Genomic DNA, 23858 nt, shown 5'->3' on the forward strand with positions numbered 1-23858 from the left:
GCACAAAATGATTTAAGCTATTCCGGGCTGAACTGGGAACTTGTCCAGTCTCATCTAACCAGCAAAAGCTGCAGCAGCTCAAAGTGCTACACAATGGGAGTTTTAATAATACCCTGCTTATCAAACCAATCACCATGCATACTCCCCGAGATTTTCCTCCCAGGTGTCTAACTCTAGGAGAAACAATGCTACAGCCTACTAGGTTTCAGGGGTGAACTTCCACTATTGCTGTCCTATGGACCGCTGGACAAGATGCTCTGCCTCCAAAGGTGTGCAGAGCTTCCAGCTGTGACACACCAGAGGTGCAGCAAGTGAGTACAGAATCCAACGCAGCTGGCTGAAGAGAGCAATTAACCACCACCTCCTTGTCTGGGTCTTCCTCTCTTCCACTCTCTCCCCCCCCCCCCAACATATTTTGTGCTTAATGGGGATCCCTCTGAATACAATTCCATAGTGAAAGGGAAGAACAGAAGAGATGCTGATAGAAATGAAGATTAAGCAGTCTAGCAGCTAGGACAATCTTAGAGAGGATTCAGTGTACAAAAAACTGGCAGCCAGTCTTTTTTGGTTTCCAAAAGGCACTTAAGGACATAACAAAGCTTATAAAATTGAAATTAAAAAAAACCCACAGCATTTGATCTGTATATTTAAATACATACACCATTGGATCCACATTGGTAAAAAGCGCAGCTAAGAAACATATATTCAGATAAAAAATAACTTTAAAACAATATACCTTCTTCACTTGAAAAACATATCTTTCAATGCATATCCTATCTATTTTATCTTTTTTTTTTTTTTTCAGTTTCCCTTACTGAATTAAAATAATAATCCTAATTTAAAAATACAATGCTGTCAAACAACACATCTTTCTTGACATAACTTGGATGAGAATATGATCCTTGCACATGGAAATTTTACAGTTATTTATCAGGACTGGAGAGAGGACTTGTTTGTTGGGGTTTCTTCAGAGGTCTAGGAGTATGGGATTGGGGTGGAGGTGTTGCTTATAACATGTCCCTGGTATTGCGGATTGCACAACATAGAACCATGCTGAATATCATCCCAAAGATCTGGAAGAGAAGAAACAGTTCATTCAGCACTAACAGAAGTCTGTAGACAGGGCTGCTGGTGGCCATATTGTTTTGAGGCTTGCACAGTCTGTGGGTTGGACCATTATAAACCAACTCATATTCAGTTGTTGGTTTCACCCAGATTTTATAAATCTAACTTAATTTTGGCAGTAAGTAGTCCAGTGACCATCCCACTCAAGTCCCAAATCACCCATGTCCCAGTGTGGAATGCAGAATCAAAAATATAACTTAGAAATGAGTTAGGCTTAGCTCCAAAATGGTTGAGTAAAATGTATGTACCAAATATATATTTTTAAAACTCCCTTGGGTTTGAGTTGTCTATAGCAGTGGTTCCCAACCCTGTCCTGGAGGACCACCAGACCAATCGGGATTTTAGGCTAGCCCTAATGAATATGCATGGAGCGGATTTGCATGCCTCTCACTTCCATTATATGCAAATCTATCTCATGCATATTCATTAGGGTTAGCCTGGTTGTCCTCCAGGACAGGGTTGGGAACCACTGGTCTATAGCATAAGGCTGTTAATTGAATCCAGATTCGCCCAACAGGGTTGATCCATTCTTGGGTTTACCCCTTTGCATGCTGGGACTTTGCTTCCCCCTTTGTTTTCTCTAAGACAAGCAAGACTACAAGTCCCTGCATGCAATGAGTCCAAGATTGAATCAATCCTATTAGGTGAACCTGGATCCAGTTGAATCTAACACCTTTGGTTTGTTGGGAGAGGGAGTCCAAGATGATTTGTTTGTCCAGAACAAAAATAAAATTTCCTGCTGTGTTGTACTAACACCTAGTGGCAATATCTTAGAATGCATGGTGTAGCATTTAAATTGAGGCAAAGAAGCATCAGTGTGGACAGCAAAAAGTTTGACATTTAGTTATTCATGTTTAAAATACATTTTTGCACCCCATTTTTAATGGATGAAGGAAAGCTGACAAGCTACCTGCATCAGTCCTAATGATGTTGCAAGCTCTTGGACACATGTTAGCTCCAGTGGACTTGACACCCACTGTCCCATTCCTTGACAGTGGTGCTCTACTTTGGATTTCTCAATCTGATTAAAAAGACATTTCTTAGTACCAGAAGAAGCAGGAAGAAGATGTGAGGTGTATCAAGACGGGTGGGATCAATGGTGCTAACTGACAAATGGTAGAATCCCAACCCACATGGGTCTAGCTGTCATGCAGATCTTTTCATTTAATTTTCAATTTGGGGGAAATAGCACACATGAAAATTGCTCCTAGGAACCAAAGATTCTAGGGTACATTTCTTTGCTATAGGCTCTCTCAAGTATGTGAAGCTGCATTGACAACTCCCTATTCTGATCCAAAAGGTTGTTCCCTCTCGTAGTCAATTATGCCACTTCACTACGAGTGCTGAAAAGTTTTCAGCTCAACCAACCAACTTCCTAAATTCTGAGCGTTATTCTGCCACTGTAGCCGAAGAGAGTGTTTTCTTATTTCGTTAAGTGCCAATTTGCAGAAATGAAATTCTATGTTTTGACATGGTTCAGATCATCGATTGTACCATATCCACGTCATTCTCTTCTTGGTTGGGCTGAGAACCTTTCAGCACTCCCTTGTATGTTTTTACCTGTATCCCCACACCTTCCCTATAGCATTTTGGTAGAATACATATACCTACATATATTTCAGAGTACATATATACAGCACTGGAGAAATCATCAGGTAACTAAGAACTAACAGAGATACTATAGTATCAGTAATTTGTTTTTCCAGACCACTTTTCTGATTTTAACAGAAAGGGATTTACAATTTCCAGTCTTAATGGTTACTGAAAGCAACAGGAAATAATGGGTTTGCCAAGGTATGCCAATGGAACAAACAGGCCTTTAAACAGGCCTTCTATGCTTTGTGCAAATCAGATCAGTATAACAAGATTGCCTTTCCATATGTAGCAATTATTCCTGACTCACTGCTAGTATGAGTCACTATCTGCTGAGTCACTACTAGGGAGATTTTGTGAATGTCACAGGGATAAATGTCATAGTAACTTTTAAGAGACTGACCCGACTAAAGTGTTGCAGAGAAAGAAAAGCTCTCCAGAGATTATAGCAAAAAAGTCCCAAAGGTCCAGTATCCCCCGACTTGATCTCACATCACAGAAGGATGTACTCACCGTAATTCCAGCAACCGTGATCCCTGCTATGCCGACTATCTGCAGTTTGGAGTTAATCAGTTTCCGAATCTCTTCTATACAGTTCTACAGAAAGAATTGCAGGTTTTCAGGCATTTCAAAATAATCTTTGCGCTCTAACTCAAGAACAATATTCTAGTCCTTCCACCAAAGTGAGATGTGAAAGAGGGTAATACTAGGACTTGCTCAGTGCTTTTTGGAATGAATTAGATTTGGTAGTCTAGAGGTGGTTGTAGGTGCAGGGGGATTGGAGAGAGGGATGATCACACAGAATTAGGAAGAGGGTTGGGACTTGTATACCACCTTTTTGCAGTTTTTCAACCACACTCAAAGCAGTTTACATCCAGGTACTTCAAACATTTTCCCTGTCCCAGTGTGCTCACAATCTTTCTAATGTGCCTGGGGCAGTAGAGGCTTAAGTGACTTGTCCAGGGTCACAAGGAGCAGCGCAGGGTTTGAACACAGAACTAGAGAATGACACGGGGACAAATTTTCCCCCGACCCCGCAGGAACTCAACTTCCCTGTCCCGTCCCTGCGAGTTATGTCGCTGTCCCTGTTCCATTCCGGTAAGCTCTGCCGTAACTGTATAAGCCTCGAACACTTATGATTTGAAAGTGTTTGAGGCTTGTGCAGATGCGGACGGAGCTTAGGCATTGGTGGAATGAGGCATTATGACATCACAATCAGAGCTCTAGAATGTTGCTACTTAGGATTCGAAAGTGTTTGAGGCTTGTGCAGATGAGGACGGAGCTTAGGCATTGGTGGAATGAGGCATTATGACATCACAATCTGAGCTCTAGAATGTCGCTACTTATGATGTTAAAGTGTTTGAGGCTTGTGCAGATGAGGACAACGGAGCTTAGGCATTGGTGGAATGAGGCATTATGACATCACAATCTGAGCTCTAGAATGTCGCTACTTATGATGTTAAAGTGTTTGAGGCTTGTGCAGATGAGGACAACGGAGCTTAGGCATTGGTGGAATGAGGCATTGTGACATCACAATCTGAGCTCTAGAATGTTGCTACTTAGGATTTAAAGTGTTCGAGGCTTGTGCAGATGAGGTTGGAGCTTAGGCATTGGTGGAATGAGGCATTATGACATCACAATCTGAGCTCTAGAATGTTGCTACTTACGATCTGAAAGTGTTTGAGGCTTGTGCAGATGAGGACGGAGCTTAGGCATTGGTGGAATGAGGCATTATGACATCACAATCGGAGCTCTAGAATGTTGCTACTTAGGATTCGAAAGTGTTTGAGGCTTGTGCAGATGAGGACAGAGCTTGCAAGAATGGGGCAGGGGCAGGGACAGGAAAATGAGTTCCCGCAGGGACGGGGAAAAATTTGGCCCCATGTCATTCTCTACCCACAACCTCAGGGTGTTGAGGCTATAGTTTTAACCAATATGCCACATTCTCTTCCTGCCCAGGGTCAAAAGGAGCGAGGATCTTAGTTGACAAAATTCATAATACTGGATTTCCATCTTTTCTTTTCACCTGTTAATGCCATACTATTCTTCTAGATCTCTTAGATCAACTGAACAAATTTTTCTCTTAATACCCTCGTTTAGGCAAATTTATTAGGTCACTGGAATTCTATTTTAAGTGTGCAGGGTCCCTTGTTCTGGAACCATCTTCCTGATTCTGTATGGGTGGAATCTTCTTACCCAATTTTTAGGAGAAACTTTTCATGGACATTATTGGTCAAAAATGAGCTGCATTTATTTTTAGACCTGGCAGGGTGTGTGAGCTGGGTGACCGGTCCATGCTAGGCTGAAATAACTTTGCAACTAAAATTCTCTTTTATTTGTTCTGTATACGAGGGGCCGCTGAAAAGTTCTCAGCCCAATCAAGAAGAGAATGATGTGGAGCCATGAAACTTACAAGTTATTCCACACTTTTCTTGACACTTTTCGTTTCATTTCATATCATTGAAATAAAAAAAGTGTGGAATAATTTGTAAATTATGTCCTGGATAATCTGGTAACCCTAATTTGGGGGCACTTCTCAGAGATTCCACAGAAGGCATGTTATGTATTTTTAATAGTATTAGGCTGCTGGTGTGGCTTTGTATATGGCTTTGGGTAGTTTGTGTCATTCTGGGGAAGCAGTCAATAAACAAATCTCTTAAGTGGCAGTGCAGGAAGTAATTTTTTTCTAAGAGCAATGGAAACCCTTCTTCCCCTAATGCAAGGAGCCTCTGTTATAATCCTAGCTGCCTTGACCAATGGTATATTGGGGCTTTAGCTTTCTTTTTGACAAACCTGCTAGGAAGAGGCTAGACCTGAGCAATAAAAGCATCTTCTGCTCTTATGGTGCCACCTGAAAGCCAGGCAGAAGAATATATTCACTGAGCTACAGCTTAGCTAAATCCTTCAGTTCCCATCTTCCATATTCTAATGAACACCACATGGATTCCGATTGCTTCTCCTGAAAAATATACACTTACTCGGTGCTCTTTTTCTTGTGGGGGGCAAAGGGCTTCCACTTTTGCGGCATTCTCAGATTTTGCAGCGTTTTCAGCGCTGTCTTTTCCACAGCAGTCCAGCTAGATTGAGCAGACAGGAAAAAGTCATGGCCTCACTATTTTGTTGTCACTGTAAACAGAAAATCTTAGCAGGATATCCACAATGAATAAAAGAATGCTTCAGGCAGATGAGAGAAAACCCTTCTAACAAGGCTGACAGCAAGAAAAGGTCTCTGCAAAAGAAAAAGGAAACAATCTCTCTTGGAGAAAATATGTCGGGGGGGGGGGGCGTAGTTATCAAGGTTGGCTACTATTAAGACAAATTATTTGATCACAAGTCACATATAATGGGACCCTGTGCTAAAATACCTTGACTTTTGGCAAAATAACTCATCTTAACAATAACTCACATTGATAACTTCTTCCATAAATAATATTCTTCACACAAGAAAAACTTAAGAGTTGGATGTATCGAGGAACATAGGCAAAGCTCTTTAGTACATCTAGTTCTAAATCAGGGATCTCAAAGTCCTTCCTTGAGGGCCGCAATCCAGTCGGGTTTTCAGGATTTCCCCAATGAATATGCATTGAAAGCAGTGCATGCACATAGATCTCATGCATATTCATTGGGGAAATCCTGAAAACCCGACTGGATTGTGGCCCTCAAGGAGGGACTTTGAGATCCCTGCATTATACATATGGAGGGTAATTCTAGACCAGAGATGGGCAACTCCGGTCCTCAAGGGCCTCAATCCAGTCAGGTTTTCAGGATTTCCCCAATGAATATGCATTGAAAGCACTGCATGCACATAGATCTCATGCATATTCATTGGGGAAATCCAGAAAACCCGACTGGATTGTGGCCCTCAAGGAGGGACTTTGAGATCCCTGCATTATACATATGGAGGGTAATTCTAGACCAGAGATGGGCAACTCCGGTCCTCAAGGGCCTCAATCCAGTCAGGTTTTCAGGATTTCCCCAATGAATATGCATTGAAAGCACTGCATGCACATAGATCTCATGCATATTCATTGGGGAAATCCTGAAAACCCGACTGGATTGTGGCCCTCAAGGAGGGACTTTGAGATCCCTGCATTATACATATGGAGGGTAATTCTAGACCAGAGATGGGCAACTCCGGTCCTCAAGGGCCTCAATCCAGTCAGGTTTTCAGGATTTCCCCAATGAATATGCATTGAAAGCACTGCATGCACATAGATCTCATGCATATTCATTGGGGAAATCCAGAAAACCCGACTGGATTGTGGCCCTCAAGGAGGGACTTTGAGATCCCTGCATTATACATATGGAGGGTAATTCTAGACCAGAGATGGGCAACTCCGGTCCTCAAGGGCCTCAATCCAGTCAGGTTTTCAGGATTTCCCCAATGAATATGCATTGAAAGCACTGCATGCACATAGATCTCATGCATATTCATTGGGGAAATCCAGAAAACCCGACTGGATTGAGGCCCTCAAGGAGGGACTTTGAGATCCCTGTTGTAAATGGAATTGCTATTTTCATAAAGTATCCACACTCTAAAAATTGCTCTGTGCCGTTTGAACGAGGTGCCAGGAATAGGGTTAACAGATTTTCCATCCGGAAAATCTGGTCCCCCTAGACCCGCCCCCCCAGTCCCACCCATCCCCGTCCCCTCATGCCCCGGTTCTGCCCCGCCCCACCCCTGATCCCACCCCCCAGCCCCGCCTCAAATCACGCATACATAGATGCTAGAGAATGAAAATGGCAAAAATTCTGTCCCCGTCACTGCCCCATCCCCGGACCACCATCCTCTTCACCGCCCCGTCCCCTTCATCGCCCTGTCACCGTCTCAGCTCTCCCTTTCACCGCCCCGTCCTCGTCTTCAGCGTCTTCTCTTCTCCATCCCCCCCACCCCAGCACCCTTCACGCGGTCCAGCAGCTCCCTCCCACCGGCCAGCCGTGCATTTCTCTCCCTCCCTCCCTCTTACCTTCTCTTGTGGCGAAACTGGCAATTTGTATAAGGCTATGCGCTGTATTACAGCCGAAGCCTTGAAGTCGCGTCGGGTTGCCTGCTAGAAAAGTCTCCTCCGATGCAACCGGAAACAGGAAGTTGCGTCAGAGGAGATTTTTCCAGCAGGCAACACGACGCAACTTCAAGGCTCCGGCTGTAATACAGCGCATAGCCTTATACATTGACTCAAGTTGCTGAAGGTATGCTAGTGGCTAGAGCAGGGGTGGGCAACTCCGGTCCTCAATGTCCGGAATCCAGTCGGGTTTTCAGGATTTCCCCGATCTATTTGCATGCACTGCTTTCAATGCATATTCATCGGGGATATCCTGAAAACACGACTGGATTCCGGTCCTTGAGGACCGGAGTTGCCCACCCCTGGGCTAGAGTTATACAAACAGCCCAATCCTCTCCGGCTTAGTTAAAGCTGTTTGAAACCACTCATGGTACTTACCACTTTGTGAAAGGCAAGAAGAGTTTTGTTTTCGTTCCCTTCATCGTTTACGTACTCATCATAATATTTGCTGTACATATTCTGAACCTCTTCTACAGCCTGGAACAAGAAAGAGGAGGAAAAAGACTGATTTATTTCCAAAGGAAAGAAAAACATGCTTAGAGCAAATTCTTGCACTACAAGGTAAGGTTGTTTAGACGGTCACTTATGGTTACCTCTTAATATTCTCTACTGGATAATACTTTGTCGATTTCATTTCTTTGACTGGGGGAGGCAAACCGAGATGCCCTTCAGAAACATACCAGTAGTTGTCGCCACAGAGTTAGATTTCCTGTCAGTGTGAGTCTTGGACTAATGGTTCCTGGGTTGGGAGAGTGGAGCGTGGAACCTCTATTCTTCCTCTCGGGACCATGATAAAGCAGGGATCAATGGCCATTAAGAACAACTGGGACCTAGGCCTTGAAAATAGGGAATCTCTGGAAAGGCATTTGATTCCCAGCAATTTGAGAGTGTCTATGGATCTCCTTAGCCACACAGCCCTCATCTGTTGAACTTGTTAATATATCTGAGGAGCAAACCTAGATAATCTGACCCTAGCCTGGTCTTGTTGTGATACTGCAATATGATTCTGACTATCTGCATTTTAAAGGGACTCGATCATTTCTGCTCTTGCCCTTTAAGGAGTATTTGTGTTTTGATTCTATAAAACTGAAGTGAACATAAGAATTGCCGCTGCTGGGTCAGACCAGTGGTCTATCGGGCCCAGCAGTCCGCTCACGCGGTGGCCCTTAGGTCAAAGACCAGTGCCCTAACTGAGATCAACCCTACCTGCGTACGTTCCAATTCAGCAGGAACTTGTCTAACTTTGTCTTGAATCCCTAGAGGGTGTTTTCCCTTATAACAGCCTCCGAAAGAGCATTCCAGTTTTCTACCTCTCTCTGGGTGAAGAAGAACTTCCTTACGTTTGTACGGAATATATCCCCTTTCAACTTTAGAGAGTGCCCTCTTGTTCTCTCTACCTTGGAGAGGGTGAACAACCTGTCTTTAACTACCAAGTCTATTCCCTTCATTATCTTGAATGTTTCGATCATGTCCCCTCTCAGTCTCCTCTTTTCAAGGGAGAAGAGGCCCAGTTTCTCTAATCTCTCACTGTACAACAACTCCTCTAGCCCCTTGACCATTTTAGTCGCTCTTCTCAGGACCCTTTCGAGTAGTACTGTGTCTTTCTTCATGTACGGTGACCAGTGCTGGACGCAGTATTCCAGGTGGGGGCGTACCATGGCCCGGTACGGTGGCATGATGACCTCTGATCTGTTCGTGATCCCCTTCTTAATCATTCCTAGCATTCTGTCCACCCTTTTTGCTGCCGCCGCACATTGTGCGGACGGTTTCATTGACTTATCAACCAGTACTCCTAAGTCTCTTTCCTGGGGGGGTCTCTCCGAGTACTGCATCAGACATCCTGTATTCGTGTATAAGATTTTTGTTACAGACATGCATCACCTTACACTTATCCACGTTAAACCTCATTTGCCATGTCGCGGCCCATTTCTCGAGCGTGTTTATGTCACGTTGCAGGTCTTCACAATCCTTCTGTGTCTTCACTACTTTGAATAATCTCGTATCGTCTCCAAGTTTAATCACCTTGCTCATTGTACCAATTTCCAGGTCATTTATAAATATGTTGAAGAGCATGGGTCCAAGCACCGAACTCTGCGGCACTCCACACGTGACGCTTTTTCAGTCCGAGTATTGTCCATTTACCCCAATTCTCTGTTTCCTATCCGCCAACCAGTTTTTAATCCACATGAGTATTTCACTCTCGATTCCATGGCTCGCAATTTTTCAAAGTAGTCGTTCATGCTGAACGCCTTCTGAAAATCCAGATATACAATGTCGACCGGGTCACCCTTGTCTATCTTCCTGTTTACTCCTTGAAGAAGTGCAGCAAGTTCGTCAAAGCAAGATCTTCCTTTGCTGAAGCCGTGCTGGCAAGGTACTAGTGACTTGGATTGGCCACCGTGAAAATGGACTATTGGGCTAGACGGACCATTGGTCTGACCCAATATGGCTATTCTTATGTTTTTACGTGAGCCAAGTATAGGACAATTAAGCCACTGTAACATCACTGATGAGGTTGGCTCTGAGGCACTGTGGAATGAGGCATTATGACATCACAATCTCAGCTCTGGAATGTTGCTCTCATTGGGGTTCCGGAATCTTCCTATCCTTTGAGATGCTGGAATGTTGCTACTCTTTGGGTTTTTGTCCAGGTACTAGGGACCTGGATTGGCCACCGTGAGAATGGACTATTGGGCTAGACGGACCATTGGTCTGACCCAGTAAGGCTGTTCGTATATGAGCCAAGTATAGGACAATCAAACCATTGTAGCATTACTGATAAGGTTGGCTCTGAGGCACTGTGGAATGAGGCATTATGACATCACAATCTCAGCTCTGGAATGTTGCTCTCATTGGGGTTCCGGAATCTTCCTATCCTTTGAGATGCTGGAATGTTGCTACTCTTTGGGTTTTTGTCCAGGTACTAGCGACCTGGATTGGCCACCGTGAGAACGGGCTACTGGGCTTGATGGACCATTGGTCTGACCCAGTAAGGCTCTTCTTATGTTCTTACGTGAGCCAAGTATAGGACAATTAAGCCATTGTAACATCACCGATGAGGTTGGCTCTGAGGCACTGTGGAATGAGGCATTATGACATCACAATCTCAGCTCTGGAATGTTGCTCTCATTGGGGTTCCGGAATCTTCCTATCCTTTGAGATGCTGGAATGTTGCTACTCTTTGGGTTTTTGTCCAGGTACTAGGGACCTGGATTGGCCACCGTGAGAACGGGCTACTGGGCTTGATGGACCTTTGGTCTGACCCAGTAAGGCTATTCTTATGTTCTTATCCCCTATCTCTGACATGTGCATATGTGGCTAATGCTTGCTACTGGAGCTTGAATGCTGTCTGGTGTGACCCAGTTTAGCAAGTCACAGGTTCGTATGTTTAAGTATGCTTGACTCCAATTGGCTAGATCATCAGGCTCCTGTACCACAAATTGAACTGGGGATGGGAAGGGGGAAGGGTGTGTACAGTGGTGTAGTAGGGGTGAGCAGCGCCCGGGATGGTGGAACCCCTCTCCTGCCCCCTTCCCTTTCCCAGTACTTTTTCAACTTCTCCGGCGTGAGCAGCATGTCCATCTCGGCATCGGCTCGCCCTTTAACATCGCTTCCTAGGCGCAGATCCCGGAATCGACATCGGAGAGCGCGCTGATGCCGACGTGGGCAGCAACCCTGCGCTGGGGACGTAAAAAAGGCACAGGGGAAGGTATGGGGCACGCTCGCTGTGGCGCGGAGAGGAGTAGGGGTGCCCTGCCCTTAGGAACGCCCCTTCCCCCCGCTACGCCATTGGATGTGTGGTAAAATTGAGCTTGGGGTCTTCCACACATACTTCAAGAGTAAGCTAGCTCTTACCATATTCTTGCCTATGAACACGAAGACTCCAGCAGTCACCTCGGCGGCAAAGATCACCAGCAGGCAGATGAAGAACTGAGAGGAGAGACATGTGCGTTACTGAAACAGGATGGCAGACTGAGGAATTCAGAATAAAAGCCTTGCTGGCATGGGAAATAGAGATGGGCACGCAGAAACCTTTTGTGCCATTTGTAGGGTTAACAGACGGCCGGATTTCCCCGAACATGTCCTCGGATTTCCCCGGATTTCCCTTGATTTCCCCATTTCCCCGGATTTCCTCATGTCCTCAGATTTCCCTGGATTTCCGCATTTCTCCGGATTTCCGCATTTCTCCGGATTTCCTCATGTCCTCAGATTTCCCTGGATTTCCGCATTTCTCCGGATTTCCCCGGACTTGTTCTACTTTTGAGGACACGTCCAGGAGTCCGGACGGCTTTTCAAAACCCGGCACTTTGTCTGGGTTTTGAAAAGCTTTCCTTCGTGCAGGAGGGCATCCGTGCATGCGCCGATAAGATGCAATGATGTCATGCACGCTTGCATGACATCATTGCATCGCATGCGCAGATGTGCTGCCTGATGAGAACAGGCAGCGGGGGGGGGGGGGGGGGGGCGGGGATGGGTAGGACTGGCTTGGCCTGTGGGCTGGTCTAGGGAGTCTGGATTTTCCAGATGGAAAATCTGGGAAGCCTAGTCATTTTCATTTGGAATTTTTTAATTTTCCAGCAAATGTCATTAACAGTGAGCCTTCTTCTTACAGAGTGTGCATTAGAGAGTTGCGCGGGCACAAAAATCCCACCCATACCCGCCCGTCCCCGTCAGGATCTTCTCCGTCCCCACCTGTCCCCGTCACGATCCTCTCCGTCCCCACCCGTCCCCATCAGGATCCTCTCCGTCCCCACCCGTCCCCGTCACGATCCTCTCCGTCCCCACCCGTCCCCGTCAGGATCCTCTCCATCCCCACCCATCCCTGTTAGGATCCTCTCCGTCCCCACCCATCCCCACAAGGAATTACCTCCATCCCCGCTTGTCCCCATAAAGAGCAGCAATTATTTCTGACAGGATCATCAATTCCACAGTTTCTTTTGTGTTTGCGCTGCTGTTTTCCTTGTGGAATCTCTTTGGTGGAACCCTTTTTTTGTTTTCTGTTCAGGTAATTAACTTATAAACCCCCTCTTTTACTAAGGCTGACGTGTCCATTATATTATATGGATGAACCCTGCTTCCAAAGCCTTCCATCCCCGTGGGAGACCCGTTGCCTAGAGGGGGGTCCCCGTGGGAGTCCCATGGGTTAGGGGGGATTCCCGCGGGACTCGCGGGATTCCCGCAATCCCCGTTCCCGTGCAGACCTCTAGTGTGCATTAAAGGCCTGGTTGTATAAATATCACCTAGATCAGTGTTTCTCAACCTTTTTCCACCTATGGACCAGCAGAAATAAAAGAATTATTCTGTGGACGGGCATCGGTGGTTGAAGAACACTGGGCTAAGTCGTGGGCCAGACCCCGCCCATCTCTACCCAATCTCCACCCCAGACCCCGCCCCCATAATAGTACTAATTGCACCTTGCACGTCCCGTGCCTCATCTGGAAGCCTTCCCTCTGACGTTGCAACATCAGAGAGAAGGCTTCCGGTTCAGGCGCAGGATGCCCGTAGGAGCCACTGCCCATGGCTTTGTGCACTGAATCAGTGAGGAAGAGGGAGCTGGCATCGCATCAATCGCACCGTGGACCGGCGGTTGAAGAACAGTGACCTAGATCAGCTGCATGTAGCTGAATTCCGCATGGAGTTTAATTTTTTTTTTATTTGCTTAATTGGCACGATTTTCTCTGGAAAATGGAGTAACAGAAGCGGAGTTCCACAGGGTTCTCCCTCTCTCCCCATTGCTTTCTTTAATGTCTGAGCTCTCCTGGTTTCAGACTGTCTGATCTGAATGTTTATTATTACGGCTATGCTGATTATATAACTGTGTTTAATCCCTGTGGCACTTACATTACCACAAGTTACTTAGCTAATATCAACAGTGCTATCGGTTACAGAACATTGGATGCAGGAATTTTGATTAAAACTTAATAAGGACAAGACAAAAACATTTTTTTTTTTAATTTTTTTGCTGCCCCTTGTATAAAGATAGTTGAGGAAAGTGTACTGGTAGGTGGAATTTCATATCCACTGTGCCCAATAATCAAGATCCTAGGGATTACCTTAGATCAAGCTCTGTCAATGAAAGAACACACTAACCAGCTGGTCATACGCTTTGGAAGTTATGAACTAAGAGATCTTATTGTGACTAAGATTAGTGCACGCTAAATCGGTTAGCGCGCCTTAATAAATGGACCCCCAAAGTTAATTAAAGAAATTATAGCAAATTATGAGCCAAAGTGTAATGGATCAGTGAAGATGTGATGCATGATCTCTATGACGGCAACGAATATAAACTAGCTGCAGAGACGCATCGCTGAGATCCTAAAAATAACTAAAGAGCTGGTTGGGTATAGTGTAGGCCGAGGGATAGTACTGTATCTGGAAATTAGTAATTCTAGAATAAGGGCATCTGTACCCAAATTTAGGTGCGGACATTTGCACTATATTTTCATTGCTGCAAATGCTCATGCCTAAATTTAGTCGCAGTTCTCAGGCAGAAGTGCTATTCTGTGAACTTAAAGCACGGCTTAATTTAACTTTAGTCTCAGTTCTCGGGCAGAAGTGCTATTCTATGAACTTAAAGCACGGCTTAACTTAACTTTAGTCTCAGTTCTCGGGCAGAAGTGCTATTTTATGAACTTAAAGCACGGCTTAACTTAACTTTAGTCACAGTTCTCGGGCAGAAGTGCTATTCTATGAACTTAAAGCACGACTTAACTTTAGTCTCAGTTCTCGGGCAGAAGTGCTATTTTATGAACTTAAAGCACGGCTTAACTTAACTTTAGTCACAGTTCTCGGGCAGAAGTGCTATTCTATGAACTTAAAGCACGGCTTAACTTAACTTTAGTCTCAGTTCTCGGGCAGAAGTGCTATTTTATGAACTTAAAGCACGGCTTAACTTAACTTTAGTCTCAGTTCTCGGGCAGAAGTGCTATTTTATGAACTTAAAGCACGGCTTAACTTAACTTTAGTCTCAGTTCTCGGGCAGAAGTGCTATTTTATGAACTTAAAGCACGGCTTAACTTAACTTTAGTCTCAGTTCTCGGGCAGAAGTGCTATTCTATGAACTTAAAGCACGGCTTAACTTTAGTCGCAGTTAATCGGGTCGGAGGGAAATCGGGTCGCAAACAAATAGGTACATGATCGGTTTGCTTAGTGAATCTAGCCCATAGTGTTTCTAATGTCATTGTGAATGTCTGCTAACAGTAGATCTGGTTAGTGCCGTCTTGTGTAGTTAGTTTCCTCTTTGAAATTAGGTTCTCTTGTTGCTCTTCGCTCTAGTCATCATTTCCAAGGAAATATACTTGAGTTCAGTTGGTGGTGTGGGTGGAGGGAGGGAGAACTATCTGAACAACCACCACCTGAACTGTTTCTGGCCTTCTGCAATATTCTGGGTTATTTTGGGAGCCACAGGTTGCTGTGCTATCCTTTATACCTGCTAAAAGTCAGATTTTTCCTTGTGCGGTTTTAAGTGCTTGCTTTGCAAAGAAAACATTTTAAAACGATGCTCTGAGATTAAGTGCCCTTCTGCTCTCCTTTCCCCTGACAGACCCTTTATGATTCATTTATAAATAATGTACATTCATTTTATTTACCTGATGCTGTCCATACTTGGATTTTACCCATATAAAATTGTTAATGCATCACTGACAACGTCGATAAGATAAAGTGAGAACCAATAATGTAGCATCTAATGATGATGATATATCCCTCAGGCTAATGGGTGTTTAAAGGTGCAAACTTGGAAGACTAGGGAAGGCAATGACAAGAGCTAGAAAAAAAAAAACAAGGGGAAAAGAGATTGTTGGAATGAGTTACTTACTGATCCGAGCAAGCACTGAGACTCCCGAGCTGCTCCACAGCATCCAAAGAACCCAATCAGCATCATCAGTGCTCCAGCTCCTATCAGGACATATAATCCTACAGGATGAAAACAGAACAGGGCATCAGTTTACTACTACTATTGATTATTTCTATAGCGCTACCCGACATCTGCAGCGCTGTACAGAGTCACGATGGAGACAGTCCCTGCTCGAAAGAGCTTACAATCTAAACAGGCGAGACAGACAAACAGGATGTCATGGATACAGTTAAGGGGAACGGTTAATCCTCTGGCTGGGTTGGAGGGCAGAGGGGAGAACAGGACAATCGTGCCATTGTGACATCCACTGATGAGGTTGGCTCTTATTGGTGGAATGAGGCATTATGACATCACAATCTCAGCTCTGCTTCCCAAAGACACACAGGATGTCATGGATACAGTTAAGGGGAACGGTTAATCCTCTGGCTGGGTTGGAGGGCAGAGGGGAGAACAGGACAATCAAGCCATTGTGACATCACTGAAGAGGTTGGCTCTTATTGGTGGAATGAGGCATTATGACATCACAATCTCAGCTCTGCTTCCCAAAGACACACAGGATGTCATGGATACAGTTAAGGGGAACGGTTAATCATCTGGCTGGGTTGGAGGGCAGAGGGGAGAACAGGACAATCGTGCCATTGTGACATCCACTGATGAGGTTGGCTCTTATTGGTGGAATGAGGCATTATGACATCACAATCTCAGCTCTGCTTCCCAAAGACACACAGGATGTCATGGATACAGTTAAGGGGAACGGTTAATCCTCTGGCTGGGTTGGAGGGCAGAGGGGAGAACAGGACAATCGTGCCATTGTGACATCACTGAAGAGGTTGGCTCTTATTGGTGGAATGAGGCATTATGACATCACAATCTCAGCTCTGCTTCCCAAAGACACACAGGATGTCATGGATACAGTTAAGGGGAACGGTTAATCCTCTGGCTGGGTTGGAGGGCAGAGGGGAGAACAGGACAATCGTGCCATTGTGACATCACTGATGAGGTTGGCTCTTATTGGTGGAATGAGGCATTATGACATCACAATCTCAGCTCTGCTTCCCAAAGACACACAGGATGTCATGGATACAGTTAAGGGGAACGGTTAATCCTCTGGCTGGGTTGGAGGGCAGAGGGGAGAACAGGACAATTGTGCCATTGTGACATCACTGATGAGGTTGGCTCTTATTGGTGGAATGAGGCATTATGACATCACAATCTCAGCTCTGCTTCCCAAAGACACACAGGATGTCATGGATACAGTTAAGGGGAACGGTTAATCCTCTGGCTGGGTTGGAGGGCAGAGGGGAGAACAGGACAATCAAGCCATTGTGACATCACTGAAGAGGTTGGCTCTTATTGGTGGAATGAGGCATTATGACATCACAATCTCAGCTCTGCTTCCCAAAGGCATACAGGATGTCATGGATACAGTTAAGGGGAACGGTTAATCCTCTGGCTGGGTTGGAGGGCAGAGGGGAGGACAGGACAGTCAAGCCATTGTGACATCACTGATGAGGTTGGCTCTTACTGGTGGAATGAGGCATTATGACATCACAATCTCAGCTCTGCTTCCCAAAACCCACAGGATGTCATGGATACAGTTAAGGGGAACAGTTAATCAGCTGGCTGGGTTGGAGGGCAGAGGAGTGGGGTTAAGGATCGAAAGCTATATCAAAAAGGTGAGTTTTCAGTCTGCTTTTAAACAAGGGAAGGGAAGGGGCTTGACGGAGAAACTCGGGTAATTTATTCCAGGCATAGGGGGCAGCTAGATGAAAGGAACAAAGTCTGGAATTGGCAGTAGAGGAGAAGGGTTATGCTAAGAGTGACTTATCCGAGGAATGGAGTTCTCTGGGAGGTGTATAAGGTGAGAGAAGCAAGGAGAGATATTGAGGGGCAGCAGAATGAACACACTTGTAGGTCAGGAATAAGATCTTGAACTGTATAAAATGGCAGATAGGGAGCCAGTGAAGTGACTTAAGGAGAGGGGTGACATGAGTGTAGCGAGGTTAGTAGAAGATAAGTTACGCCAGTTTTGCACAGATTGCAAGTTTACCACTTTTAACCCTAAGCTCCCCCAGTTTAAAGACCTCTAAAATGAGAGCGAAGAGAAGACTTTGATATGCCTTGTGCTGGCACCATCAGTACTCTGGCAGATGGGATGTATCCATAACGGCAAAGGCAGGAATAACTAGACAGACTGGAAGGATCCATTGATCTCTCTCTGCCGTCGTCTGCTGCATTACTCAAGACTTGATTGCAAACGTAAAAGTGCACATCGGCTGTTTTCTGTTCACAGGGTCACAAATCCAGCTTTGTCCCCTCAAAAAATTTCCAACCACTACTGATATTCTTCATTCTAAGACTAGCCCTGCTATAGTCTGTGTCACCTTTTATTTTCGAAAGGAAGCTCTGCAGGGGATTGATTTTTGAAAATGAGCTTGTAGGCCAATGGGTTAAATATCCTTGCAGGATTGCAAGCCTCACAGGATGTTTGCAGATTTCCTTAAGTTAGTTGAATAAAGTAGGTACCACCTTGTTTTCGGTTTACTGACCTTTATTTCTGCACATTCAAACAGACTAATGCAGTGACCACCCTAGAAAATCAGCTGTGGATTCAAATGGGCGATGGAGCAGGGATGGCAACAGAGTTCCTACTTCTCTAGTAACAAAGAAAGCTTTTCCATATATACAAGATCTAGTGAACGGAACCTTTTATCAATTCCTTCGTTAAAAGTTATTAGCACAAGAAGACAATTTATCTTCTCATGTACAGCTCCCCAGATCTGGAATGCGCTTCCCATGTTTTTACGGGAGGAGAAGGTGTTTGGGAAATTTAAAAGCGAATTAAAAACCTTTTTGTTCAAAGACGCATTTGCAAATTAATTAAATTTTATTATAAAGTGTTATTCTAGCGAATTATTTTTCTATCTTTTGTTTTTTTTAATTTCCTTATGTATTTTCCCTGTATGTTCTTTCTTTACTATAAAAAATGTATTTCACCCCCTCTTACCTTTTGTTTACATTATAATTAATTAACTGTATGTAATGTTTTCGTTTCCTTGCATGTATATTTTATTGTACATCGCTTAGAAATCCGATTAAGCGATTCAACAAGCAAACTAATAAACTTGAAACTTGAAAATGTCTGCTTTCCAATCTGTCCAGCCTCAGGGGGAGGTGGGATCGAAATTAAGGTATAAAAACTTACACGATCGTTACAGGATCGGTAAGTTTAGTGAATCTGGGCCTTAGTAGACTGATTTTAGGATCCATGATTACAGGATCCTGGAAGAAGACTTGATGCACGTCCCTGGATGAGGATAATTGCTGCAATGTATGTCATGTATTATCATGCAAGAAAACAAGCGGGGAGTGGGATAGAACATATCAACCTTGAAACAAACAATAGACTCAAATTAAAATACATATCAAAGAACATGGATATAAAGTCCAATTTTGCAGGTGTACAGATGTAATGGCCTTAAAATTGAAATGACCCAGTTGATGACCCGACACCGTCTGTGTTCTTACATGAAAAATTCTAAGCGGGCAAACCACGGACTTTCCTTGGATAAACTAAGGAACTTTTCTTTCAACACAGATAAGTTTGACTTTTTCATGTGTTGAACTTTCATACATATAGCCTCGTTATATAGATTTTTACATTGTGCTGGGACATTTTTACCGGATGTATGTCACTGAATTTTGCGGACTTATTTGTGAAAGAGGGAGATGAATGAATGTTACTCACATATTTCTTCACTGTTTTTGGTTTTGATTTTGACTCCACCTTATTATTTAAAAGTAGAGTCATTGTGATGTATCGGGCGAACTCACTCGTGCTTTAAATAGTCCTCACTAGAACTGTCAGGCCGGGGGATACTGACTAAGGTTTCGCAAACGCATTAAAATTCCCTGATACTGAAGTCTTTTTCCCTTATAGGATTATTGAGTGGAATAGGGTTATTAACAGATTTTTTTCATTCATTCCCTCTCTCCCGAGTGTATGGTAAGAGGTGTCCTCCTCTTTCCATATTTTTGCCGATCCTGTTTGGTTTATATTTAAGATTTTGGCAGCATTAGGTTTTTTTTGTCGTACCAAATTCATAACATCACCACCACTGTATGAGGTCTTGTCCTCTCATAACCTATTAAGTACTGCCATGCTTTTTCAATACTACCATCAGCGGCATAGCGAGGGTGAGAGGCAGCTGGGATGCTGATGCCCCTCTCCCGCCCTCTTCTCCTTCCTCAATCCCGCCTGCTGTGCACCCCCCAACCCCCGCTCCTTCCCTAATTCCGCCTGCTGGACGAGCCTCCCTTCCCTTCCTCCGTACCTCTAGTTGAAGTTGTTGCTGGTGGTGGTCAACAATGTGCTCTTTGCGACCCGGTCGGCTCTCCCTCTGAAGGTCACTTTCTAGGCACGGAAGTGACATCAGTGGGAAAGCCGATGGGGTTGTGAAGAACACATTGTTGACTTGTTGACCACCACAAGCAACAACTTCAACTAGAGATGAGGGAAGGGAAGGGGTGTACGTGTGGAGGGGAGGAATGGGAAGAGGCAGGGGGGAGAGGAGGAGGGGTGCCGACGCCCCCACCAACATGGTGCCCCCCTTGCTCCCCCCATACTCTACCACTGACTGCCATGCTCCCCCATGTATTGTCCTATCATGTCGTAATCTAGAATGTATATTCCATTGGAAATATACAGAATGAAAAAGTAGAAAATTGCTGAACTAAGTATAGCTCTCAATGGAGGCTGCTCCAACTTTGTTGGGCTGAGAACTTTTCAGTGGCATATCTCTCTCTCTATCATCATAAAACCCGAAACGCACATGCGCACTTCAAACGCTGTGATCCCTGCCTCCGTGATCCATGCTTCCATGGCACCGCATGTGCAGGAGGACCCTGCGGCGGTTTCTCTATCGGCCTCCGTTCGCATGCGCAAACACGCCAATGGCTTCCCCCCTCCCACACCCCAGCCAGCCTGCGCCTCGACAAACGGCGCACAGACAGGGACTAGCAGCGTTTCCCCAGCCCGAGGCCGGACCAGCAACGCAAGCAGCTGTGGTTTCATCAAGCAGCCATTCGCTAGGCTGGCCCACTTCGTTAATGCGAGGCGGGCCGGCCTAGCAAAAACCCCGAGGGTGCCCGGGCTAGCGGATGCTGGACAGGGGGAGCAGGTAAGGGAGACGGGGTACTACTGGACAGGGGGGAGGTAAAAGGGGAGCAGGGAAGGGGTGCTGCTGGACAGGAGGGAGGTAATAGGAAGGGAGAAGGGCTACTGCTGGACAGGGAGCATGGAAGGGGTGCTGCTGGACAGGGGGAGGTAAAAAGAAGAAGGGCTACTGCTGGACGGGGAGCATGGAAGGGGTGCTGCTGGACTGGGGAGAGGTAAAAGGAAGGGAGAAGGGCTACTGCTGGACAGGGAGCATAGAAGGGGTGCTGCTGGACAGGGGGAGGTAAAAGGGGAGCAGGGAAGGGGTGCTGCTGGACAGGAGGGCGGTAAAAGGGGAGCAGGGAAGGGGTGCTGCTGCACAGGAGGGAGGTAAAAGGAAGGGAGAAGGGCTAATGCTGGACAGGGAGCAGGGAAGGGCTGCTGCTGGACAGGGGGGAGGTAAAAGGAAGGGAGAAGGGCGGCTAGCACCCATTAATGTAACGGGCTAAAAAATCATATACAGTAAAACCTTGGATTGCGAATAACTTGGCGTGCGAGTGTTTTGCAAGACGAGCAAAATGTTTTATAAAATTTTAACTTGATCAATGAGCGTTGCCTTGCAATACGAGTGCGTATACGCGCGTCACGCCATCACAGCTGAGCACAATACAAGTACGCGCAACATACGCACATCGCTGAGCGCAGGTGAACGCAGCACAAGCATCACATCTGAGCACAATTAAGTGCAATACAAGCACACAGATTCCGCCCGCAATACAAGCTGGCACAGCGTATGCACAGTTTACCCGCAGTACAAGTGCGCACAAAATACGCACAGTGCAGTATTTTGTATTAAAGTTTTTGGGTTGTAGAACAAAGTGTCAGAGTTTCCGTTATTTCCCATGGGGAAATTCGCTTTGATATACGATTGCTTTAGATTACTAGCATGCTTTCGGAACAAATTATACTCGCAAACCAAGGTTTTACTGCATATCTATACAGACACACTACTATTTAACATTTCTATAGCGCTAATAGTTAAGAGACGGTATTTATAGCAAAGGAACCAAGTTGGCCCGAAGCTTACTGATCCCTTTTATTCAGTGAATGCATTGGGGTGCACAGACTGTGAGGCCCCACTTGGAGTATTGTGTTCAGTTTTGGAGACCGTATCTGGCAAAGGACATAAGAAGACTTGAAGCGGTCCAGAGGAGGGCGATGAAAATGATAGGAGGTTTGCGTCAAAAGACCTATGAGAAAAGACTGGAAGCCCTGGATATGTATACCCTAGAGCAGAGATCTCAAAGTCCCTCCTTGAGGGCCGCAATCCAGTCGGGTTTTCAGGATTTCCCTAATGAATATGCATTGAAAGCAGTGCGTGCACAAGATCTCATGCATATTCATTGGGGAAATCCTGAAAACCCGACTGGATTGCGACCCTCAAGGAGGGACTTTGAAGACACCTAGAGGAAAGGAAGGACAGGGGAGATATGATTCAGACATTTAAGTACTTGAAAGGTATTAACATAGAACAAAATCTTTTCCAGAGAAAGGAAAATGGTAAAACCAGAAGGCATAATTTGAGGCTGAGGGGTGGGAGACTCAAGAGCAATGTAAGGAAGTTCTTTTTTACGGAGAGGGTGGTGGATGCCTGGAATGCGCTCCCGAGAGAGGTGGTGGAGACAAAAACGGTGACGGAGTTCAAAAAAGCATGGGATGAACACAGAGGATCTAGAATCAGAAAATAATAGTAAATATTGAAGCATTAAGGCCAGTACTGGACAGACTTGCATGGTCTGTGTCTGTATATGGCCGTTTGGTGGAGGATGGGCTGGGGAGGGCTTCAATGGCTGGGAGGGTGTAGATGGACTGGAGTGAGCTTTGATGGAGACTTCAGCAGTTGAAACCCATGCACGGTACCGGGTAGAGCTTTGGATTCTTGCCCAGAATAGCTAAGAAGAAAAAAAAATAAATTAAATTGAATCAGGTTGGGCAGACTGGATGGACCATTCGGGTTTTTATCTGCCGTCATCTACTATGTTACTATTAGTAATTTTCTCAAAAGTTAAAAAAAAAAGGTGAGAAGAGAGAGCAAGCTTCAAGAATTCCTGGGTGAGCAGTGCACCCCCTGGCAGAAAATCACAACTGAACTGCCACTGCACCACTTCCAGTCCACACCGGCTCCCTAGAATATGGAACCACTCACCCATTCTCCCTCTCGCTCTCATCGCAACCGTTTTTAAGAGAATTGAGATGACCTTAAAAGCACATTTCCTTTTGACTCTGCATTTGGGTGTCTCCTTTCAATACCAGGGCTGTGCATGACAGATAGCTCTGCCCCTGTCTGTTCCTATCTTAATTTTGGAATTCTGGACCAAACTACTTTTGCTAACTTTGTAGCCTGTTAACCACCTTGAGAAAAGGCGGTGAAGTCAGTTCTCGTACCAAGAAGCTTAAAGAAGTCATTGAAACTGAGTGGAGGCAGGCATTTGCATGAAACGAGGCAGGGACCTTACACTTTTTTGAGTCCCCTTTCACGACAGATGTTGTTTTTGCAAACGTGTCAATGAAGACCGAGAGACAGCTATTTTTAGCCTGTGGGTCAGCCTGTGGAAATAACTCCGAATAGAATTACTGTGAGGAGCTGCTCTGTTCAGCTGTCCTGGAGAGGAACACGGCTCAGAGATGCCAAAATGCCAGAGCCATGAATTATGTCCCAAATCATGCAAGAGTTACAAGCAGCTGCAGGGCTTCCTACAACAGGAACTCGGCCTCAATTCACTTCCCCTAGCCTAGCCCACAATAAGGCACCTTAAGGATGGTGTACACAGCCTGGTTACAAATTTCAGCTTTGAGAAACAAGACCCCCTGATCGTCCTGTCTTATAATATCAATGGTTAGCAATATCTGATCCTCAATTTTCTAGTGCGACATTGCACTGTTGAATGAGCCCAGTGTTAGATATACTGGTAGGATTCTCATTCAATGACGTAGTAAGGAATGAGGGGGGCGGTCCGCTCTCGGTGCCATGTTGGTGGGGGTGTGCCGGCACCTCTCCTCCTCTCTG

The 23858-nt window shown here is 45.3% G+C and overlaps 1 protein-coding gene across 1 annotated transcript in view; it reads right to left on the reverse strand.

The window, feature by feature from the left end:
• Positions 1–628: 628 nt before the first annotated feature.
• Positions 629–23858, reverse strand: part of TSPAN2 (tetraspanin 2) — a 92227-nt gene continuing 68997 nt past the window's right edge. The window contains exons 3-8 of the mRNA XM_033917296.1: positions 15598–15695; positions 11637–11711; positions 8160–8258; positions 5697–5795; positions 3232–3315; positions 629–1073 (exon numbers count right to left, since the gene is read on the reverse strand). Coding sequence (XP_033773187.1) covers positions 1008–1073; positions 3232–3315; positions 5697–5795; positions 8160–8258; positions 11637–11711; positions 15598–15695 — 521 coding nt within the window. The 3' untranslated portion in view covers positions 629–1007. The remainder of the gene's footprint in view (positions 1074–3231; positions 3316–5696; positions 5796–8159; positions 8259–11636; positions 11712–15597; positions 15696–23858) is intronic.

Source organism: Geotrypetes seraphini, chromosome 13, assembly GCF_902459505.1.
Source record: "Geotrypetes seraphini chromosome 13, aGeoSer1.1, whole genome shotgun sequence".
In the NCBI taxonomy this organism is placed as follows: Eukaryota; Metazoa; Chordata; class Amphibia; order Gymnophiona; family Dermophiidae; genus Geotrypetes; species Geotrypetes seraphini.